Consider the following 17,058-nt stretch of genomic DNA (forward strand, 5'->3'; position numbering starts at 1 on the left):
TGTTATTTTATGGGCTTTTTTATCTTCTCTTTTGGAAATGCACATCCAGGCTTTCCCCCCTTTAATTCTGGGGGGGGGGTCGAGCTCGCTGAGCTTCTCCGCTGCCCTCTGCGGCCAAGGCCGCCTTCCGGTGACCCCGGGCCCCCTTCTCCCTCCCTCTCTCTCCCGGGGGTCCCGGGGCGCTCCTCCTCCTCCTCCTCCTCCTCCTCCTCCTCCTCCTCCTCACCTCGCTTCCTCCCCCGGAGCTGCACCGGTGCGATGCCGGCCTGCGCGCCCGACGCGACCTCCAGGCGCCCTCTCCGCCCAGGCCACGCCCCCTCCTTTGCATGCGTCCCGGACGCCGCCCCGCCTCTTCCGGTTTCCGGTCGGGAGCGAGCGGCAGGAGGAGGGAGCTTCCGGGTACTCGCCGGGCTGCGATTGGGCAGAGAGGGAGGGGGCGTGGCCTGGGAGAGAGCGAGGGGGCACCCCGAGGCCATCCAGCGCGGCCCCCGGCCAGCGGCAGAAGGAAGACAGAGGCCGGGCCCCAGGCGGGGGAAGAGGAGCGCCTGAGCTCGGGGTCGTGGGCCAAAAGATGCCTGCACTGCAGGGGCTGGACTAGATGACCCCGGGGTCCCTTCCAACTCCACCACATAGAAGCCCAGAATCGGAGTCGGAAGGGTCCCCCCGGGCTCATCTAGTCCAGCCTCTGCAATGCAAGGGTTGCAGCTCTCACCGCCTCTGCTGAGAAACCTTCCAACGAGGAACTGAGGGTCTATTATGTTTCCCATTATCATCGTTGCATCTGCCCCCCGCCTTCTCCCCACTGGCTGCGCACGACACCCCCCGCCCCCCCCCCCTGGCGCGCCTGGATTCTCCCGTTTTGCTCACTATGCCACGCTGGCTCTCTCAGGAGCAGGGTGCCCTGGCACAGGGTGGGGAGGGGGAAATGCCCACGACCCACTGATGGGCTGGCTGGGGCATTTCCCGTGCTGAGGAGGCAGCTGGCTCTGGGCAGGAACCTCAGGCCGCCTCGGACGCTCGCAGCAGCAGCAGCAGCAGCCAGGAGGTGGCTGCCAGGGGAAGCCAACAAGCAGGTGTCATGGTCTGCCCCTAGCCATGGAGGCTCCACTCAGCTCTCTTCCCCGAAGCACAAGCACTTCCACCCCACAGCCAACAAAGCTTGGAACAAGGTCTCCAGGCCGCCTGCCCCCCACCCTCGGAGCCCTTCTGTATCCTGCCTCTGATGGGACCCCCACGGCCACAGCTGATGGGCCAGGACCCACGGTAAGAGATGTGACTGGCGCCAGACGCATTTGGCTACTGGCACAGGTCCAGCTGCAACCACATTGAGACCTCTGGCCCCCAGCCATCTCCACCTGGCTGCTCCCTCCAGCTTCCTGAAGCAGGTCAGCAGAAGAGCTTAGTCCCTGCATTTGTGCCCCACCTTCCCCCCCCCCCCGCAAGGAGTCCACGGTTCACCCCCTCCTCAGCTAATCCCTACAACAACCCTGTGGGGGAGGCCAAGAGGCTGCGACTGACTCCAAGGTCACCTGCCTAGACTTGGGACAGAGTGGGGATTCGAACCCTCATCTTCCAGGTCCTCGTCCAACACTCACCACCGCCCCACACGGCCTTCCTGGAGTCCTCCTGCTGTGGGGCAGCTCTATAAACGAAGTCATCAAATAAATACAGGGAAAGCAAAATGCCACTGAAATATTCTCCTTGAAGCCTGCATTCGTTTCATTCCGGATTGCTTTATTTGATGGTCCAATGTGTTGTAAACAGCTTGGAGATTTTCTCTTTAAAATATAATTATATATTCTATAATTATAATTGATTTTCATCCGGGGGCGGGGATTGGTGCCTAGATAGTCTGTTGTGGCAACCATGACCTAGTTCTCAGGTGGCCTTTGGTGATGAGCTTATGCATCTGAGTTTCTAGCCCCCCCCCCCACCAGCCACACACCACGAGGGAGACCACTTCCCATCCTTCACAGTTTTAATTTTAAAAGAAGCCATGGCCAGGCACGCCCCCACCCGCCCGCTGCTCTCGGCCCAGGCACACAAGGCCCCCCATCCACCCACCCCTCCCCCAGGGCCCTTGCCCCACTTAGGCACCACAGGCGGCTCCTGCCCCCCTCTCCCCAGCCCCCTCCAGTCCAGTCCCGCTTGGAGGTACATGCAAGGCGCCCACTGCTGCACGCAGCGTCCTGGGGGGAGGCGCAAAGACGAAAGGCAGGGAACACACATCCAGGCAGCTCTAAGGCAGCAGTCAGGGAGCCTGCGAGGTCTCTGTCCACCTGGGGGCCCTGCCCTCCCCTGGCAGGCTGGCGCGCAGAGTCCGGGCCTCGTCCAGGCGCTATCTGCGGTAGACGGCAAAGGCCACGAAGCTGAAGACGAGGGTGAGGCCCGCCAGGCAGGTGGTGGCCGTGGCCGTGAAGACGTGGCGGTACTGGAGCTGGAAGTACCAGAGGGCGCCCAGCATCAGCACAAAGAGAGGCACCATCAGGCTGCCCACGTTGAGGGCCGCCTGGGCGGCGTCCGCCTGGGCGCCGTTGCCATGGGCGGGCGTGGGCGGCGGCCGGTTCTGCGAGATGTGGCAGTGCACCACGCTGTTGTGGGTGAGGTGCAGGGCAGAGAGCGTCTGAGAGTCGTCCCGGAGGAGCTGGCCCTGGTAGATGAGGCGCACCAGTTGCTCCTGGCCCGGGAAGTGGGTCCTGGCGGGGCGGAAAGAGAAGGAGAGAGGCTCATGTCCCTTGGCACGGGCTGAATAAGGGGATCCGAGCACAGGAGGGCCGGAAGGGACCCCACAAGGCTCCCCCCCCCCCGAGCAACGCCAAAGGGCACAGCTCAACCAGCAGAGCATCTGCCTCGCAAGCAGAAGGTCCCGGCTTCCCTCCCCACCGACAGCATCTCCAGGCAGGGCTGGGGGAAAACCTTCCCGGAAATCCCAGAGGGCCACTGCTGCCAGCCAGTGTAGGCAGTACTAAGTGAGTTGAAGTAATGGGTCAGACTCAGTACAAGGAAGCTGCCAACACTGCTCAGTTTGTGATACATCTGGAGGGCCGTCTACAAATACCACTAATAAGTGACAGCGGCTTAACCCCTGCCCTAGGTTTTAAGTTTTTGGCTGACTCCAAAGGGAGATGGTCCCCTGATGAGTGGAACTCTGGATCTGCTGTAGGTATTTCTGCTAATTCAGGGTCCTTTTAATGCACTGCATTTAAATGAACTGAATAGTTGTGGTTGGGAGTGTGTGTGTGTGTGTGTGTGTGTGTGAACTCAGAAGCGTTCAGCTCATTTTTCAGTTGCCATTTTGTCAATATTGTTTCACAGATTACAAATGCCCTATTGGTTTGTTAAGCCTATCATATGACTTACACTACAACGGCGACATTGAGCTTATTTCTCAGTTGCTGGGTTGCTAATCATGCTTTCTAGACCATAATTGTTGATTTTTTAAAATTATACACTTGATGTTGTGAACTGTCTGAGATCTGCAGACGAAGGGCTAAACAAGAATTAAATAAATAATAATAATAATAATAATAATAACAGTGTTTTATGCCGTACTTGTGATGTCCTATTAATGTTTCTGAGCCGCTTTGGGATTTGTCTGAATGGAAAGTGACACAGATTACGCATCTCATCGCTCAAATCCATCCCTGGTTAACAGAGAAGGGGGGCTGGCTGCGTATTTGCATTCTGACGCCACTGCAGCCCCCCAAAGGGTGGGTGGTGAAGCTCCTTTCAGTGGGGCTGGGAACTCACTGAACAGGGAGCTATCAGCAGTGCTGGGGCAGCCCCCCAAAACCCCACAGGAAGCCCCTCACCTCTTCAAGGTGCCGACAGTGTCGTCAGGGTGGACCCGAGCCAGGCGCTCTGTGTCATTCAGGAACTTCAGCCGCAGGACGATGGTGTTGTCTGCTGGGGGGGCTTCTGCGCCAGGGGCCAGCCGGGGTCCCTGGGCAGGGCTGGGGGCCGTCCGATGCCTTAGCTCCCCGGCGTCCGAGGCAGCAGCTGAAGATGACGCCCCTTCGTCCTTGACCTGCCGGACCCCCGAGACCTGCGCCCCAGGCCTGTCTTCCACCAAGAGGCCTCCTTCCCGCGGCTGCCCCCCTGCGGCCAGAGGGGGGGAGGCGGCAAAGAGGGGGTCCCCTCGCTCCACTGTGCGCGTGGAGAACCAGGCGAGGGCCAGCACCAGCAGCACCAACAGCACCCCAAAGAGCACCGTCACTTCGTCCCCCACGCCCTCAATCAGAGCCATGGCCGACGGCGACAGGGGGAGGCACACCTCACACGCCTGGGGGGCGGAAGGGAAAGAGGAGGGCAGTGAGAACAAGAGAAGCAGCAGGCAGACTCCCCACCCCCCCAGAATCACAAGGCTTAGAAAGCAGATTCTCAACCCGTTCTGCTCTTTAAACCTTTTGTGTTTTAAACTGCTGTTGCAATTTTTCCTTGTTTTCTCTCTCTCTCTTTTTTTTTTTGTAGAAAGCCTGGAGGCGATTGGGGTTTGTTTTACAGTCTGGTTAGGTTTTAGGAAATGCATAAAATTAAAACAATGATGTCGCAGATCTGGAGCCAACCCCCAACTCTATGGGGCTGCTGGAAACCTCCAGCGGAGGAAGCAGACGACACGTTTGCTGCTGCTTCCAAGGGCGTTGGGAGGGTGGGGGTGTCTCACCCGGAATCAGCCTGGCAGCTCATGGGAAGCTTGTCACCCCCACCAACACGCCCAGGAGCCAACCAGATGCCCACAAGCAGGATCTGGCCATAATGTCTCCTCCTGCAGTTTTCAGCATCTGGTTCTGGAGGAATTTGCTGAGCGTTAGAAATTAGCCAGGTGTGTTTTGCGACTGGCGCACGTCCAACTGACTGGCATGTCTGGGTGCCAGGCTGGCGACTGGGGGAAGCCAAAGGCCCCTTCAAGAAGGAGCTGAAATATTCTCCTGGAAGCTTGGCTTTGTTTTGCTCTGGGTTGTTTGGAGTTGGTATTTCAATGTGCCGCTTTTGAGATTTCTTCTTTAAAAGATAAAGCTGTATACAGTGGTACCTCGGGTTAAGTACCGTATTTTTTGCCCTATAGGACGCACTTTTCCCCCTCCAAAAATGAAGGGGAAATGTGTGTGCGGCGAATGCAGGCTTTCGCTGAAGCCTGGAGAGCGAGGGGGGTCAGTGCGCACCGACCCCTCTCACTCTCCAGGCTTCAGGAAGCTCTCCGCAAGCCGTGGGAGAGCTGCCTGCACCCAGAAGCCTGGGGGGGCGCTGAGCTCAGCTTTGCGCACCTCTGTGCAAGGGTGGGAGAGCTGTGTGAAGTCGCGCAGCTCTCCCACGGCTTGCGGATAGCAGCCTGTTCTTGGGGGCTGAGGTCGGGGCAAGCTCGGGCTTCCCCCACCCCAGCCCCGCACCTGGGGGGGAAATATTTTTTTTTTCTGTATTTCCCCCCCCCCAAAAAAAAACTAGGTGTGCCCTATGGGCCAGTGCACCCTATGGGGCGAAAAATATGGTACTTAATTCATTCCGGAGGTCCGTTCTTAACCTGAAAGTGTTCTTAACCTGAAGCACCACTTTAGCTAACGGGGCCTCCTGCTGCTGCCGTGACACCGCCATGCGATTTCTGTTCTCATCCTGAAGCAAAGTTCTTAACCCGAGGTACTATTTCTGGGTTAGCGGAGTCTGTAACCTGAAGCAAAGTTCTTAACCCGAGGTACCACTGTAGAACCAGGAACAACAAGGAAACCTCAAAACCGAGACCTACGTTCCACTGTGGCAAGAGAGCCCCGGCTCCGAGGTGCCATTGGGCAATGAGATTGTATAGCTGCGTTTCTGTCTGCAGGACAGAGCAGGGAACCAAGGAAGAAGGTCGCCTTTCGGAGACATCGGAGAGGCAGCCCAGGAGAGGGAAGGCGGGTCAGGGTTTGAGGTTCTGTTCTGTTTTTAGGGGCAGTAGGCTGCCAGGTGCCCAGGCGGGCGGGGTGCAAAGAAAGCATTAGCAATAATAATAATAATAGTAATAATAATACTCAAGGCGGCTGGGAGCCCCCTCCCCCGCCCCCCCCCGGAGGCAGCGCTCCCTTGGGGGCTCCAGGCTGAGGGGCCCCAATCCAGCTGCTCTCCTGGGGCTCCGCCCGCGCAGGCGCCGCCTTCACAACAGCCCGGCGAGGTGGGCGCCCGGCAGGAGGGAGGGAGGGAGGGGCGCCCCCCCCGGACTCGGCCCCCGCCCCCCCCGGCGGAGGCGTCTCCTAGCAACCGCCCCCCCTCCCCCCGCGACCCCGACTCACCCGCGACCCCGCCAGCCGCCGCCGCCGCCGCCGCCGCTTCCTCCTCCATCCTCCTCCCGCTGCCACTCAGGCGCTCCCGCCCTCCCTTCCGGCCGCCCGCCCGGCCGCCCGCGCGCGGCATTGTGGGCCTCGTAGTCCCCGCCTGCCCGACTTCCGACTTCCGGGGCGGGAGCGACTGCGCCGGCGCAGAGAGAGTGGCCTGCCAGGCGGGGGCGCCCTCGCTCCCCGGAAGCGCAAGGCACGCCGGGGGCCTCGTCGTCGCAGGGGATTGTGGGCGCTGTAGTTTTCCCTTCCCGGGCGAGGAGGCGGAGTCGAGAGGAAGAAAGGGAAGGCGGCTTCCTGCGGCGCAGAGTTGAACCGCGGAACTGCCTGCCACAGGAGGCCACCAACGGGATGTCTTCCAAAGAGGCTCGGGCAAATTGAGGGAGGAGGAAGAGGATAGGAAGGGCTGTCCTCTGGCTCCGCAATCGCAGGCAGAAATGTTTCCCAAGACCAGTTGCTGGAAAAGGCAGGAGGGGAGAGCGGCTCTGGGTTCGAGTCCTGCTTGAGGTTTTCCCATTGGGGCCTCTGGCTGGCCTCTGTGAGAACAAGATGCTGGACAGCAGGCTCTCAAATGGCTTCTGCGCTGCATCATTCCTCCTTCATGGGCAGCATCCAACGCGGTGGAAGGCCGGAAGGTTGAGGCAAAAGGAAGTCCTCCTCTGAAGCACAGAGTTCAACAGTGGAACTCACTGCCACAAGAGGCCGTGCTTCTCTCTTTTTTTTTTTAAATGATTTTTATTAATTTTACAACACAAACAAAAAACAAACAAACATAACGCGACTTCCCCAAACCTCCCCTTCACTGCATCCTTGTTTTAAATTTTTTTAGCAATCCTTCATCCATTTTTATATTTAATTCTCTTTAAAAATTTCTTAAGCTTAAATTTTTACAGCTGTAATTCTTTATATCAAATCCCTTGACATCTTAACATTCCGAAATTTTACAACAATTTTTAAGATAAATTTTAAATTTTTCCCAGTCCTCTTCCACTGTCTCTCTCCTCTGGTCACGAATTCTGCCGGTCATCTCTGCCAGTCCCATAAATTCAGTCACCTTGGTCTGCCATTCTTCCAGAGTAGGTAGTTCTTTAGTCTTCCAATACTTTGCCAAGAGAATTCTTGCTGCTGTTGTTGCATACATAAAAAATGTTCTATCTTTCTTTGGAATCATTTGGCCTACCATGCCCAAGAGAAAAGCCTCCGGTTTCTTTACAAATGTCCACTTAAGGATTTTCTTAATTTCATTATAGATCATTTCCCAGTAGGCCTTAATCTTCGGGCAGGTCCACCAAAGATGATAAAAAGTTCCTTCGCATTCATTACACTTCCAACAGTTGTTATTGGGCAAATGATATATCTTTGCAAGCTTGACTGGGGTCATGTACCACCTATAGATCATTTTCATTATATTCTCTTTTAAGGCACTACATGCCGTGAATTTAATACCTGTGGTCCATAACTGCTCCCAGTCAGCAAACATAATATCATGACCAATGTCTTGTGCCCACTTAATCATAGCTGATTTGACCGTTTCATCCTGTGTGTTCCATTTTAGCAGCAGATTGTACATTCTAGACAGATTCTTAGTATTGGGTTCTAACAATTCTGTTTCTAGCTTTGACCTCTCCTTCTGGAATCCTAGTTTCCTGTCCTGCTTAAAGGTCTCATTAATCTGGTAATAATGTAACCAGTCTCGGACTTTAGGTTTTAATTTCTCAAAACTCTGTAGTTTCAACTTTTCACCAAGAGGCCGTGCTTCTCAGCCTGACTACCACACAGGCTTGTTGTGAGGATTAAAGAGGGAAAGGAGACTCCCTGGCAGAATGGCCCCTCCGAATCCCGAGGGTGACGGGCGCTTGGGCTTCGCAGTAGCCAACTCTCCCCATAGCCACGTGCAAGGCCAGGGACAGCCAGAAGGGGGCAGTAGCCAATGTCAGTTCAGTCCACAGACAGCTTCGAGAGGAACTGGGGGAAGGAGACCCTCAGTTCTTCTCCTCTCGGCCCTGATGTCCACAGATCCATAAGAAGAGAAGGATCAGGCCACTGGCCAACAAAAGCCCTGAAATATACTCAGAGTCGCAAAGTGATTTCATGCTCTTTATTCAGCTCATAGTGGTGAGGAGGAATGAATGAATGTCCCCTCAAAGTATCTGCTTTATATACATTATTTACACAATGGGCTGCACATGATTGGCTAATTCCAGGATTCTACTGTAGGCCAATCAGGTTGTGGATTCACTTCTATCTGGAGCATGATTGGGTGGTTCCTGCTAACCAATCATACTGCTGCATTGTTCTAGGACCAATCAGACTGCTGCCTTTTGGAGCCTATTGTTCTAGGACCAATCAGACTGCTGCAGTTTGGATCCTATTCAACTCAGTACATAACACCCCTCCCCTCTAAGTTCCAGTCCTGCCCGGGAGGTCGCATTCATAGTCCTCAAGGTACGCCGGTGGCCTACGTGTGCGTTGCGGCCTGGGGTGTTCCCTGGTCCGGGGTTCAGGTTCTGGCTCGTGTTCCAAGGATGGGGCTGTTTGGTCTGGCGCAACCGGCTCGCTCAGTCGTGGTTCTGGTTCCGGTGTCCTTTCGGCCTCGCGGGTCCTCTCTGTATTTACTGATTCTGCCTCTCCTGCTTGCCCCTGCTGCTCTATGGGCCTCACTGCCCCACTGTTCCCTTGGGACTCCTCTGACCTGTCCTCCTCCTCCTGGTTTTCTCCCGGGAATCGTCGCCGTATCTGGTCGCAGTGGCGGCGCCAGCATTGCCCCCCATCTGTTAGCACCTCGTACGACACGGGGCCCGTGACCCTGGTGACTGTGGCAGGTACCCATGCAGGGCCTGCCCCAAAATTCTTTGCGTACACTGGGTCCTGGGCCTCGAAGGTCCGGGGGTTCCTGCCTTCCCCCACCACTACCTCATCCTGAGCTCTATCGGGGTGAAGGCGGTCCAATCTGATTGCAAGGCGCCGACCCATTAGTAGTTCAGCGGGGCTCCGGCCAGTCGTTGAGCTGGGGGTGCTGTGCTGTGCTAGAAGGAATGTGGCAAGGCGGTACTCCCAATCCCCTTGCGTCATGCGGCGAAGGGTGTCCTTGGTGGTCCGCACCATGCGTTCTGCTTGGCCATTGGTGGCAGGGTGGAATGGCGCCGAACGGATGTGGCGGATGGCGTTCTGCACTGTGAAGGTTTGAAATTCTCCTGATGTAAATGCAGTCCCGTTGTCTGAGACGAGAGTGTCAGGGAGCCCGTGGGTTGCAAACAGCCTGCGTAGTACCCGGATGGCTGCGGACGTAGAAGTGGACGGTACCAGTGCGACTTCCAGCCATTTGGTGTAGGAGTCCACCACTATGAAGAATGTTTTCCCCTGAAAGGGGCCAGCGAAGTCCACATGCAGGCGTGACCATGGTGCTCGAGCAGACTCCCAGGACTGGACTGGGGCCCTTGGGGGATCTGGGCGGGATTCCTGGCAGGCCTGGCAGTGTTTGACCCAGGCCTCTATCTCTCCGTCGATCCCCGGCCACCACACATAACTCCTGGCAAGGGCCTTCATTCTTACTACCCCTGGGTGTGTCTCGTGTAGGGCTGTGAGGACCCTTTTGCGGAGGGGCTGGGGAACAACGACCCTGCTTCCCCATAACAGGCACCCCTTGTGGGCTGACAGTTCATGTTTGCGGGTTGTGTAGCCGGCGAATTCTGGCCCGGGGCTGCGGCTGGGCCATCCCCTCCACACCCAGTCCAGGACCCGGGAGATGACCCTATCTTTCTTGGAATGGTGTGCAACTTCTTGTGCCTGAATGGGGCGGTCAGGAAGCAGCTCCAGGCTCATAACCTCTTGTGCAGGTGCTGGGTCGGGGCCTGTTTCCGGTAGTGGTAGCCTGCTGAGGGCGTCTGCATGGCCCATCGCCTTTCCAGGGCGGTGAATCAGTGCATACTGGTAGCTGGCAAGGAAAATTGACCACCTGAGGACGCGAGGAGACAGCACTTGGGGGGTCTGCTTTTCGGGGGCAAACAAGCCAAGCAACGGCTTGTGGTCAGTCACCACGGTGAAGGGCCGCCCGTACAAGAAATCATGGAATTTTTTTACTCCCTTCACGATTGCCAGACCCTCCTTGTCGATTTGCGAGTAGTTCCGCTCGGTTTCGTTGAGTGTCTGGGAAAAGTATGCTACCGGTACCTCTCTTCCATCCGGGAGTTGGTGTCCCAGGACAACGCCGATGCCATAGGGCGAGGCGTCGCATGCTAGCACCACCGGCAGCCTCTCGTCGAAGTGTGCCAAGACCGAGTTTGAGACAAGCAAGTCCTTGACTGCCTGGAATGCGGCCTCCTGGCGCTGGCCCCACACCCAAGGGGCCCGCTTGTCCAGGAGTCTGTGTAGGGGCTCCGCTACCGCCGCCTTGTGGGGAAGGAAGGAATGGTAAAAGTTCAATAATCCCAAGAAGGCCTGAAGTTCAGTCTTGTTCTTGGGCGCTGGGGCATCACAAATGGCCCGTACCTTGTCCCCAGTCGGGTGAACCCCTTCTGCATCCACCATAAATCCCAGAAAGTCCACTTGAGGCACTCCTAGTAGACATTTTTCCCGCTTCACCTTGAGACCCGCCATCTGGAAACGGTGCAGAACAGTGCGGAGGCGGTCCTCAAACTCCTCTGGTGTGGGCCCGGCAATCAACACATCATCAAAGAAGGGGGTGACACCAGGAATCCCTTTAAGGAGAGAGTCCATTAGATTCTGGAATATGCCTGGTGCCACGCTGACCCCGAATTGCAGCCGCTTTACCCTGAACGCTCCTCTGTGCGTCACAATCGTCTGTGCCTCTGCTGTGGCCTCATCTACTGGCAGCTGTTGATATGCTTGGGCCAAGTCCAGCTTGCCAAAAATTTTCGACCCAGCCAGGGTGGCAAGGACATGGCTGACCACTGGCACTGGGTATGCATGGGCCATGAGGGCCTTGTTTATGGTACATTTGTAGTCTGCGCAGATGCGGACCGAACCATTAGGCTTGACGGGTGTGACGATTGGGGTTTCCCAGGGGGCATTAGGCACCGGCTCCAGCACTCCTTGCTCCACGAGTCGGTCCAATTCCTCGTCTATACGGGGTTTCAGGGCGAATGGGACCCGGCGGGCCTTGAGCCTGACTGGTCGTACTGCGGGGTCAAGCTGTAGAGCAATGGGGGGGCCCGTATACTGTCCCAATTTCCCATCGAAAACCCCCGGAAACTCCTTGCATATGGCGTCCACGTCCACTTGTAAGCTCATGTGGTTCACCCCGGTGATGGCTAGTCCCAGTGGTCCAAACCATGCCAACCCCAGTAAGCTAATGTAGGGGCCCTTGACCACAAGCAAGTCCAGTTGCCGCGTCCGCCCTCGGTATTGCACCCTGAAGGTCCCCACCCCCATTGTGGGGACCTTACGTTTCTGGAAGTCCCGGAGGGTGAATGGGGCCGGCCTGAGTTTGGGACCCCCAGTAGGACACAGTTTCCTTAAGGTCCTTGCCGAGATTATGGATAGAGTTGAACCCGTGTCAAGCTCCATGCGGCATGGGGCCCCCTCTATCTGTACCTCTACATAAATTTTCTCTACGTTGGGGTGGGGCAACTGGTATACCTGGAAGTCTGTGAGCTCCGTCGAGTTGCCTTGGTGCGTTGGGCCCCGGGACCTGGGGCTCTTGGATTGGTCATCTGATGCCTGGCTTCGGGTGGGCCGAGCCCGACACACCCGGGCGATGTGTCCCAATTTTCTGCACTGCCTGCACTCTGCGTTGCGGAAACGGCAGGTCCTCCTCTCGTGACTTTCTCCACAGCTTGCGCAGTTCCCTCCTTCTCGTCGAGGCAGCTGTGGTATGTGGGCTGCTTGAGTGCGCTGCTGTACTCTGTGCACCTCCTCCCTGTCGGATCCCGAGTCGTTGGTGAGGTCTTCGTGGTGGACCCTCGGTTGGGACGGCTGGCTCAGCCGTGCCTCTTGCGTCGACCTCTCAGCAGCTTCCGTTGCCAGGGCCTCCTCCAGAGCGACCTGGAACGTTAGGTTCTTCTTAGCGTAGAGGCGTCGTTGCAGCTTCTCATCCTTCAGGCCACCGACGAGGCGGTCACGAAGCATGTTCTCCAGCTCTGAGAAGTTGCAGAACCGGGCAGCTTGGCGGAGAGAGGTCACAAACCCAGTTATGGTTTCCCCAGGGGCTTGCCGCTTTGCGTAGAAGGCATTTCGACGAGCCACCACTGAGGGCTGTGGCGAAAAGTGCCCCTTCAGCTGTTCCATTATTGTTTTGTATGGAACAGTAGCGACGTCTTCAGGCGCAAGGAGAGCCTGGGCGATTTCAAATGTCTCCTCTCCGCAGACGCTGAAGAATATTGCCCTCTTCTTGGCGTCTTCTTCATCGGTGACCCCTTTGGCTTCTAGGAGGAAGGTGAAACGGGAGGCGTACGCTTCCCAGTCTCCAGATGCTGGGTTGAATGGCGAGAAGCTGCTGTCAGTTGCCATTCTGAGTTCCTTGTGTCCCGGAGCTGAAGCCTGGATACACGGTGCGAGGCAGCGGTGCGGCAGGTGGCGGTGCTGCGGTGCTGTGTGTGGCAGTCAGCTCAGCGGGATCCCACCTTCGTCGCCAGTGAAATATACTCAGAGTCGCAAAGTGATTTCATGCTCTTTATTCAGCTCATAGTGGTGAGGAGGAATGAATGAATGTCCCCTCAAAGTATCTGCTTTATATACATTATTTACACAATGGGCTGCACATGATTGGCTAATTCCAGGATTCTACTGTAGGCCAATCAGGTTGTGGATTCACTTCTATCTGGAGCATGATTGGGTGGTTCCTGCTAACCAATCATACTGCTGCATTGTTCTAGGACCAATCAGACTGCTGCCTTTTGGAGCCTATTGTTCTAGGACCAATCAGACTGCTGCAGTTTGGATCCTATTCAACTCAGTACATAACAAGCCCTCTCCTCCTCTTTTAAAGCCATCTAGCACTCCTGAGGCAGAGAGTTCCACAGGTTCACTCTGTGCTGTGTGAAGGACCTTCTTTGATCTGCCCCGAATCTTCCAACATTCGGCTTCATTGTGTCCCCCCATCAGAGGATGAATTTAATGCCTCAAGGGATGGCCTTGCGCAGGAGTAAAATGCCTCCCCGTCCGCACCCCAACCCCAAGAGCCAGCCAAACGGCGCCAATGGCAGGACCAGGCAGGGCAGCGCCTGAGCCTACAGCCTCTGCTAGGTGACCCTCGTGGTCCCTCTGTGATTCTGTGCATTATTAGGATTGTAGCTCAGCGACAGGCAGAAGGTCCGGGGTTCAGTTCCCAGCAGCACCTCCAGGTTGGGCTGGCAGAGACTCCTCCTTGAAACCCTGGAGAGCTGCAGCTGCCAGTCAGTGTAGATAATTGTTACGGAAGGGGGGGGGGCATGTCTTCTTCACCTTCTTCTTCGCTACAATATATCAATTTATTTCCAATTGTCAAAAGGGACTAAAATCTATAAAATTCATAGAAAATCAGCGTGCCAGTTTGCTCAATTACTCTAGGACTCCATCACACCTCCCCTGTCCAGCATAATCCCTCAAGCAAGGTGTCAAGGTGATCAGCCTTTCCTCCAGGCAATGTCAGGTGGCAGACTATGCATATTTGGGACCATTGTTTTCTCATCCCCAGGAAGTGTTTATCTGTGCATATCTCCAGCTCTGCATATTCCCCCCTCCCTCCTCTATATGTTAATCTGTGTAACCCCCTCCACCTTCCTGAAGTGCTGATCTGTGTAACCCCCCACCTTCCTGAAGTGCTGATCTGTGTAACCCCACCTTTCTGTGATGTATTCATGACGTGTTTTGCACTGTATTCTGGGACATGGAGGGAGTTTCAAAAACTCATGTCACCCCTTTCTCACTGTTCAATCTCGCCTTGAACCTGTTGCGCAATAAACTTGGATCTTCTGCAGTTTGCTCCTGTCTCCGGCTGAGCTCATTTTCCTCCGCAGGGACCCACGGACTTAGTCCGATGAGCTGGGTGGCAGAGCAGCCTCGCACCCAGATTTTTGCCGTAACAATAATATAGGGCTAGATGGTCTCAAGCAGCATGGTATGGTTGAATGGGATCTGTCTGGCTAGGGAGACCATGGAAAAAATGCACTTTGGGGGTGAGGTCAAGCTGTTGGAAGGGAGGGAGCTGTCACCACACCTTGGTATGTGGAGTCCCACAGGGCGCAATCCTTTCCCCAATGCTTTTTTATATCTTAAGCGCCCCCTTGCCCAGATTGTCCGGAGTTTTGGGACACCCAGCTTTATCTGTTGACAGACGGCCGCCCTGACTCAGCCCCAAACACACTAACCAGATGCTTGGAAGCTGTGGCTGGATGGCTGCGTGGGAGCCGGCTGAAGTTAAATCCTTCGAAGACAGAGGTCCTCTGGCTGGGTTGGGACGGCATGGGGTTGGGGGGCCAACTCCCATCTCTTGCGGGGGCTCAATTAGTGCCAGCGCCTTCTGTCAAGAGCTTGGGTGTAACCAGTGGCGTAGCGTGGGGGGTGCAGGGGGGGCCGGCCGCACCGGGCGCAACTTCTGGGGTTAGGGCAAATCCACGGGTTAGGGGGCGCAAATCCACGGGTTAGGGGGCGCAAATCACTTGCCTTGCCCCGGGTGCTGACAACCCACGCTACGCCACTGGGTGTAACCTTCGATGCCTCCCTTTCCATGGAGGCACAGGTTGCAGCTATAAGAAAGGCGGCATTTTTCCATCTCCGCCAAGCTAAGCAGTTGGCTCCTTACCTCTCTCGCCCTGACCTAGCCACTGTGATCCACGCGACGGTCACCTCCAGGCTGGATTATTGTAACTCGCTCTACGTGGGGCTGCCCTTGAAGCTGACCCAGAAACTCCAGCGGGTGCAGAATGCCGTGGCAAGACTCCTTACGGGGTCCTTGCTGCGGGATCACATTCATCAAGTGCTTTACCAGCTGCACTGGCTCCCGGTGGAGTACAGGATCAGGTTTAAGGTGCTGGATTTGACCTTTAAAGCCCTACACGGCCTAGGACCCTCGTACCTATGGGACTGCCTCTCCTGGTCTGCCATGCGGAGGACTTTAAGGTCCACAAATAACAACACTTTGGAGGTCCCAAGCCTCAAGGAGGTTAGATTGGTCTCAACCAGAGCCAGGGCTTTTTCGCCGTGGCCCCAATCTGGTGGAACGCTCTGTCCCAAGAGACCAGGGCCCTGCGGGACTTGACGTCTTTCCGCAGGGCCTGCAAGACAGAGTTGTTCCACCAGGCCTTTGGTTTGGACTCTGTCTGACCCTTATGTTTCCCTCCCCTTACGGTCTTGATTTATCGGCTATTTTAAAATGAGGCTGCTTTTAAATTGCATTTTAACCTGTATTTCAAATTGGTCCCCCCCCTTCTTTTTTCCCCTATTATGTTTTTACTGTGATTTTATTGGTGTTAGCCACCCTGAGCCCGGCTCTGGCCGGGGATGGCGGGGTATAAATAATTTTTTTTATTATTACAGCACCTGCTGTGGCTGCAGAGACTGATACAGGAGAGACATGTTTTGTTGCAGCCGGTGTCCGGTTGTGTTGTTGCAGATGCACCAGGGCATTTCTCCTTCCAGCCATCATTCCTTCTCTGGTCATTGCTATTCATGCAGGGCCTGCCTGCCTGTCTCCAGGCACTGGGGGCATCTGAATGGGATTCCCACATGGCAGGACTGATGTTGCCAGCCTTTGTGTCACACTGGCAGACATGTTGGTAAGGCAGAGTTGCTCTGCCAGTTGGCCTGGTGCCCGAAGCCAGCACCGCATTGGGGATCCTGCCATCCTCCATTCAACGGACACGACCAAGCCAAACGTCGCTGAGACTGGAGTGCGAATGTGCTGGGAGTCTTGCCCTGGGAGACCACTTCTTGGTTTGGAATTCTGTCCTGTCGTGTGACGCCCCCCAATCCTTTGGTTGCACTGCATCATCATCATAATCATCATCATCATTTTTAATTTGTATACCGCCTTTTCTATCTTACAATACACAAGGCGGTTTACAAGCCAAAGAAACAAAAAAATGTACATCTTATAACAATCTAATGCAATACAAAAATGTGATAATAAATCATAACTTTAAAAGAGGCAAACTCCATCAAAAAAGGAACATTCAGCAATCATTAGAATAGTATAAAATAATAATATCAACATATAAAAGTTAAACAGAAATCCACTCAACAGTTACAATAATAACTAAACTATAATCAATAAAACAACAGCACACAAAACAATACAATACACGCTGAGAAGCAGAGAATGGGGCAAGGCAGGTGGGGGGAGGCCCTGCCTGGTGGAGTCTCCCCTCATCAGCGCATGCGGGAGTCACTGAGGCCTTGCTCCTGCCAGTTGCAAGTTGCCCACAACTCAGTGCCACAAAGCAGCATGCTCAACATGCAGGCGTCTTGATATTGGACATCCCATTCTCCCAGACGCTTTTGGAGAAGCCAGCCATTGTCAGAGCTGCCTTGCCAACATGCTTGTCCAGATCAGCATCAATGGAGAGTTTTCTGGTTACAGGAGAACCCAGTGGGATGGCCTGGGACTCAGGGTCGGACTTGGAACCAGAGGAGTCTCAGTCTGCACCAGATCCTTTGCCTCAGGCATCATTTGAACCAAGTCTGTGTGCTAGATCCTGTACCTCTCCTTGCCTGGTTTCCTGCCTTGGCCCTATCGAACTGACTCCTAGCAGAACCTTTGGATTCTGGACCAGTCCTGGACCGCATTTCACGGGTTACCCCCTGGCCCAGCACACCTAGT

At 55.4% G+C, this 17,058-nt stretch overlaps 1 protein-coding gene across 1 annotated transcript; it reads right to left on the minus strand.

Annotated features, from left to right (window-relative positions):
• Window positions 1-1,713: 1,713 nt before the first annotated feature.
• On the minus strand, window positions 1,714-6,363 carry TMUB1 (transmembrane and ubiquitin like domain containing 1). The gene is made up of 3 exons (XM_081834554.1): window positions 6,261-6,363; window positions 3,813-4,282; window positions 1,714-2,696 (listed from the first exon to the last, which is right to left on the minus strand). The coding sequence occupies exons 2-3, from the start codon at window positions 4,244-4,246 to the stop codon at window positions 2,339-2,341; spliced, it is 792 nt and encodes a 263-aa protein (XP_081690680.1). The 5' UTR covers window positions 4,247-4,282; window positions 6,261-6,363; the 3' UTR covers window positions 1,714-2,338.
• Between the last annotated feature and the right edge of the window lie 10,695 nt (window positions 6,364-17,058).

The sequence above is a fragment of the Podarcis erhardii genome (genome assembly GCF_964252035.2).
Source record: "Podarcis erhardii genome assembly, chromosome: 12".
NCBI classification, from domain to species: domain Eukaryota; kingdom Metazoa; phylum Chordata; class Lepidosauria; order Squamata; family Lacertidae; genus Podarcis; species Podarcis erhardii.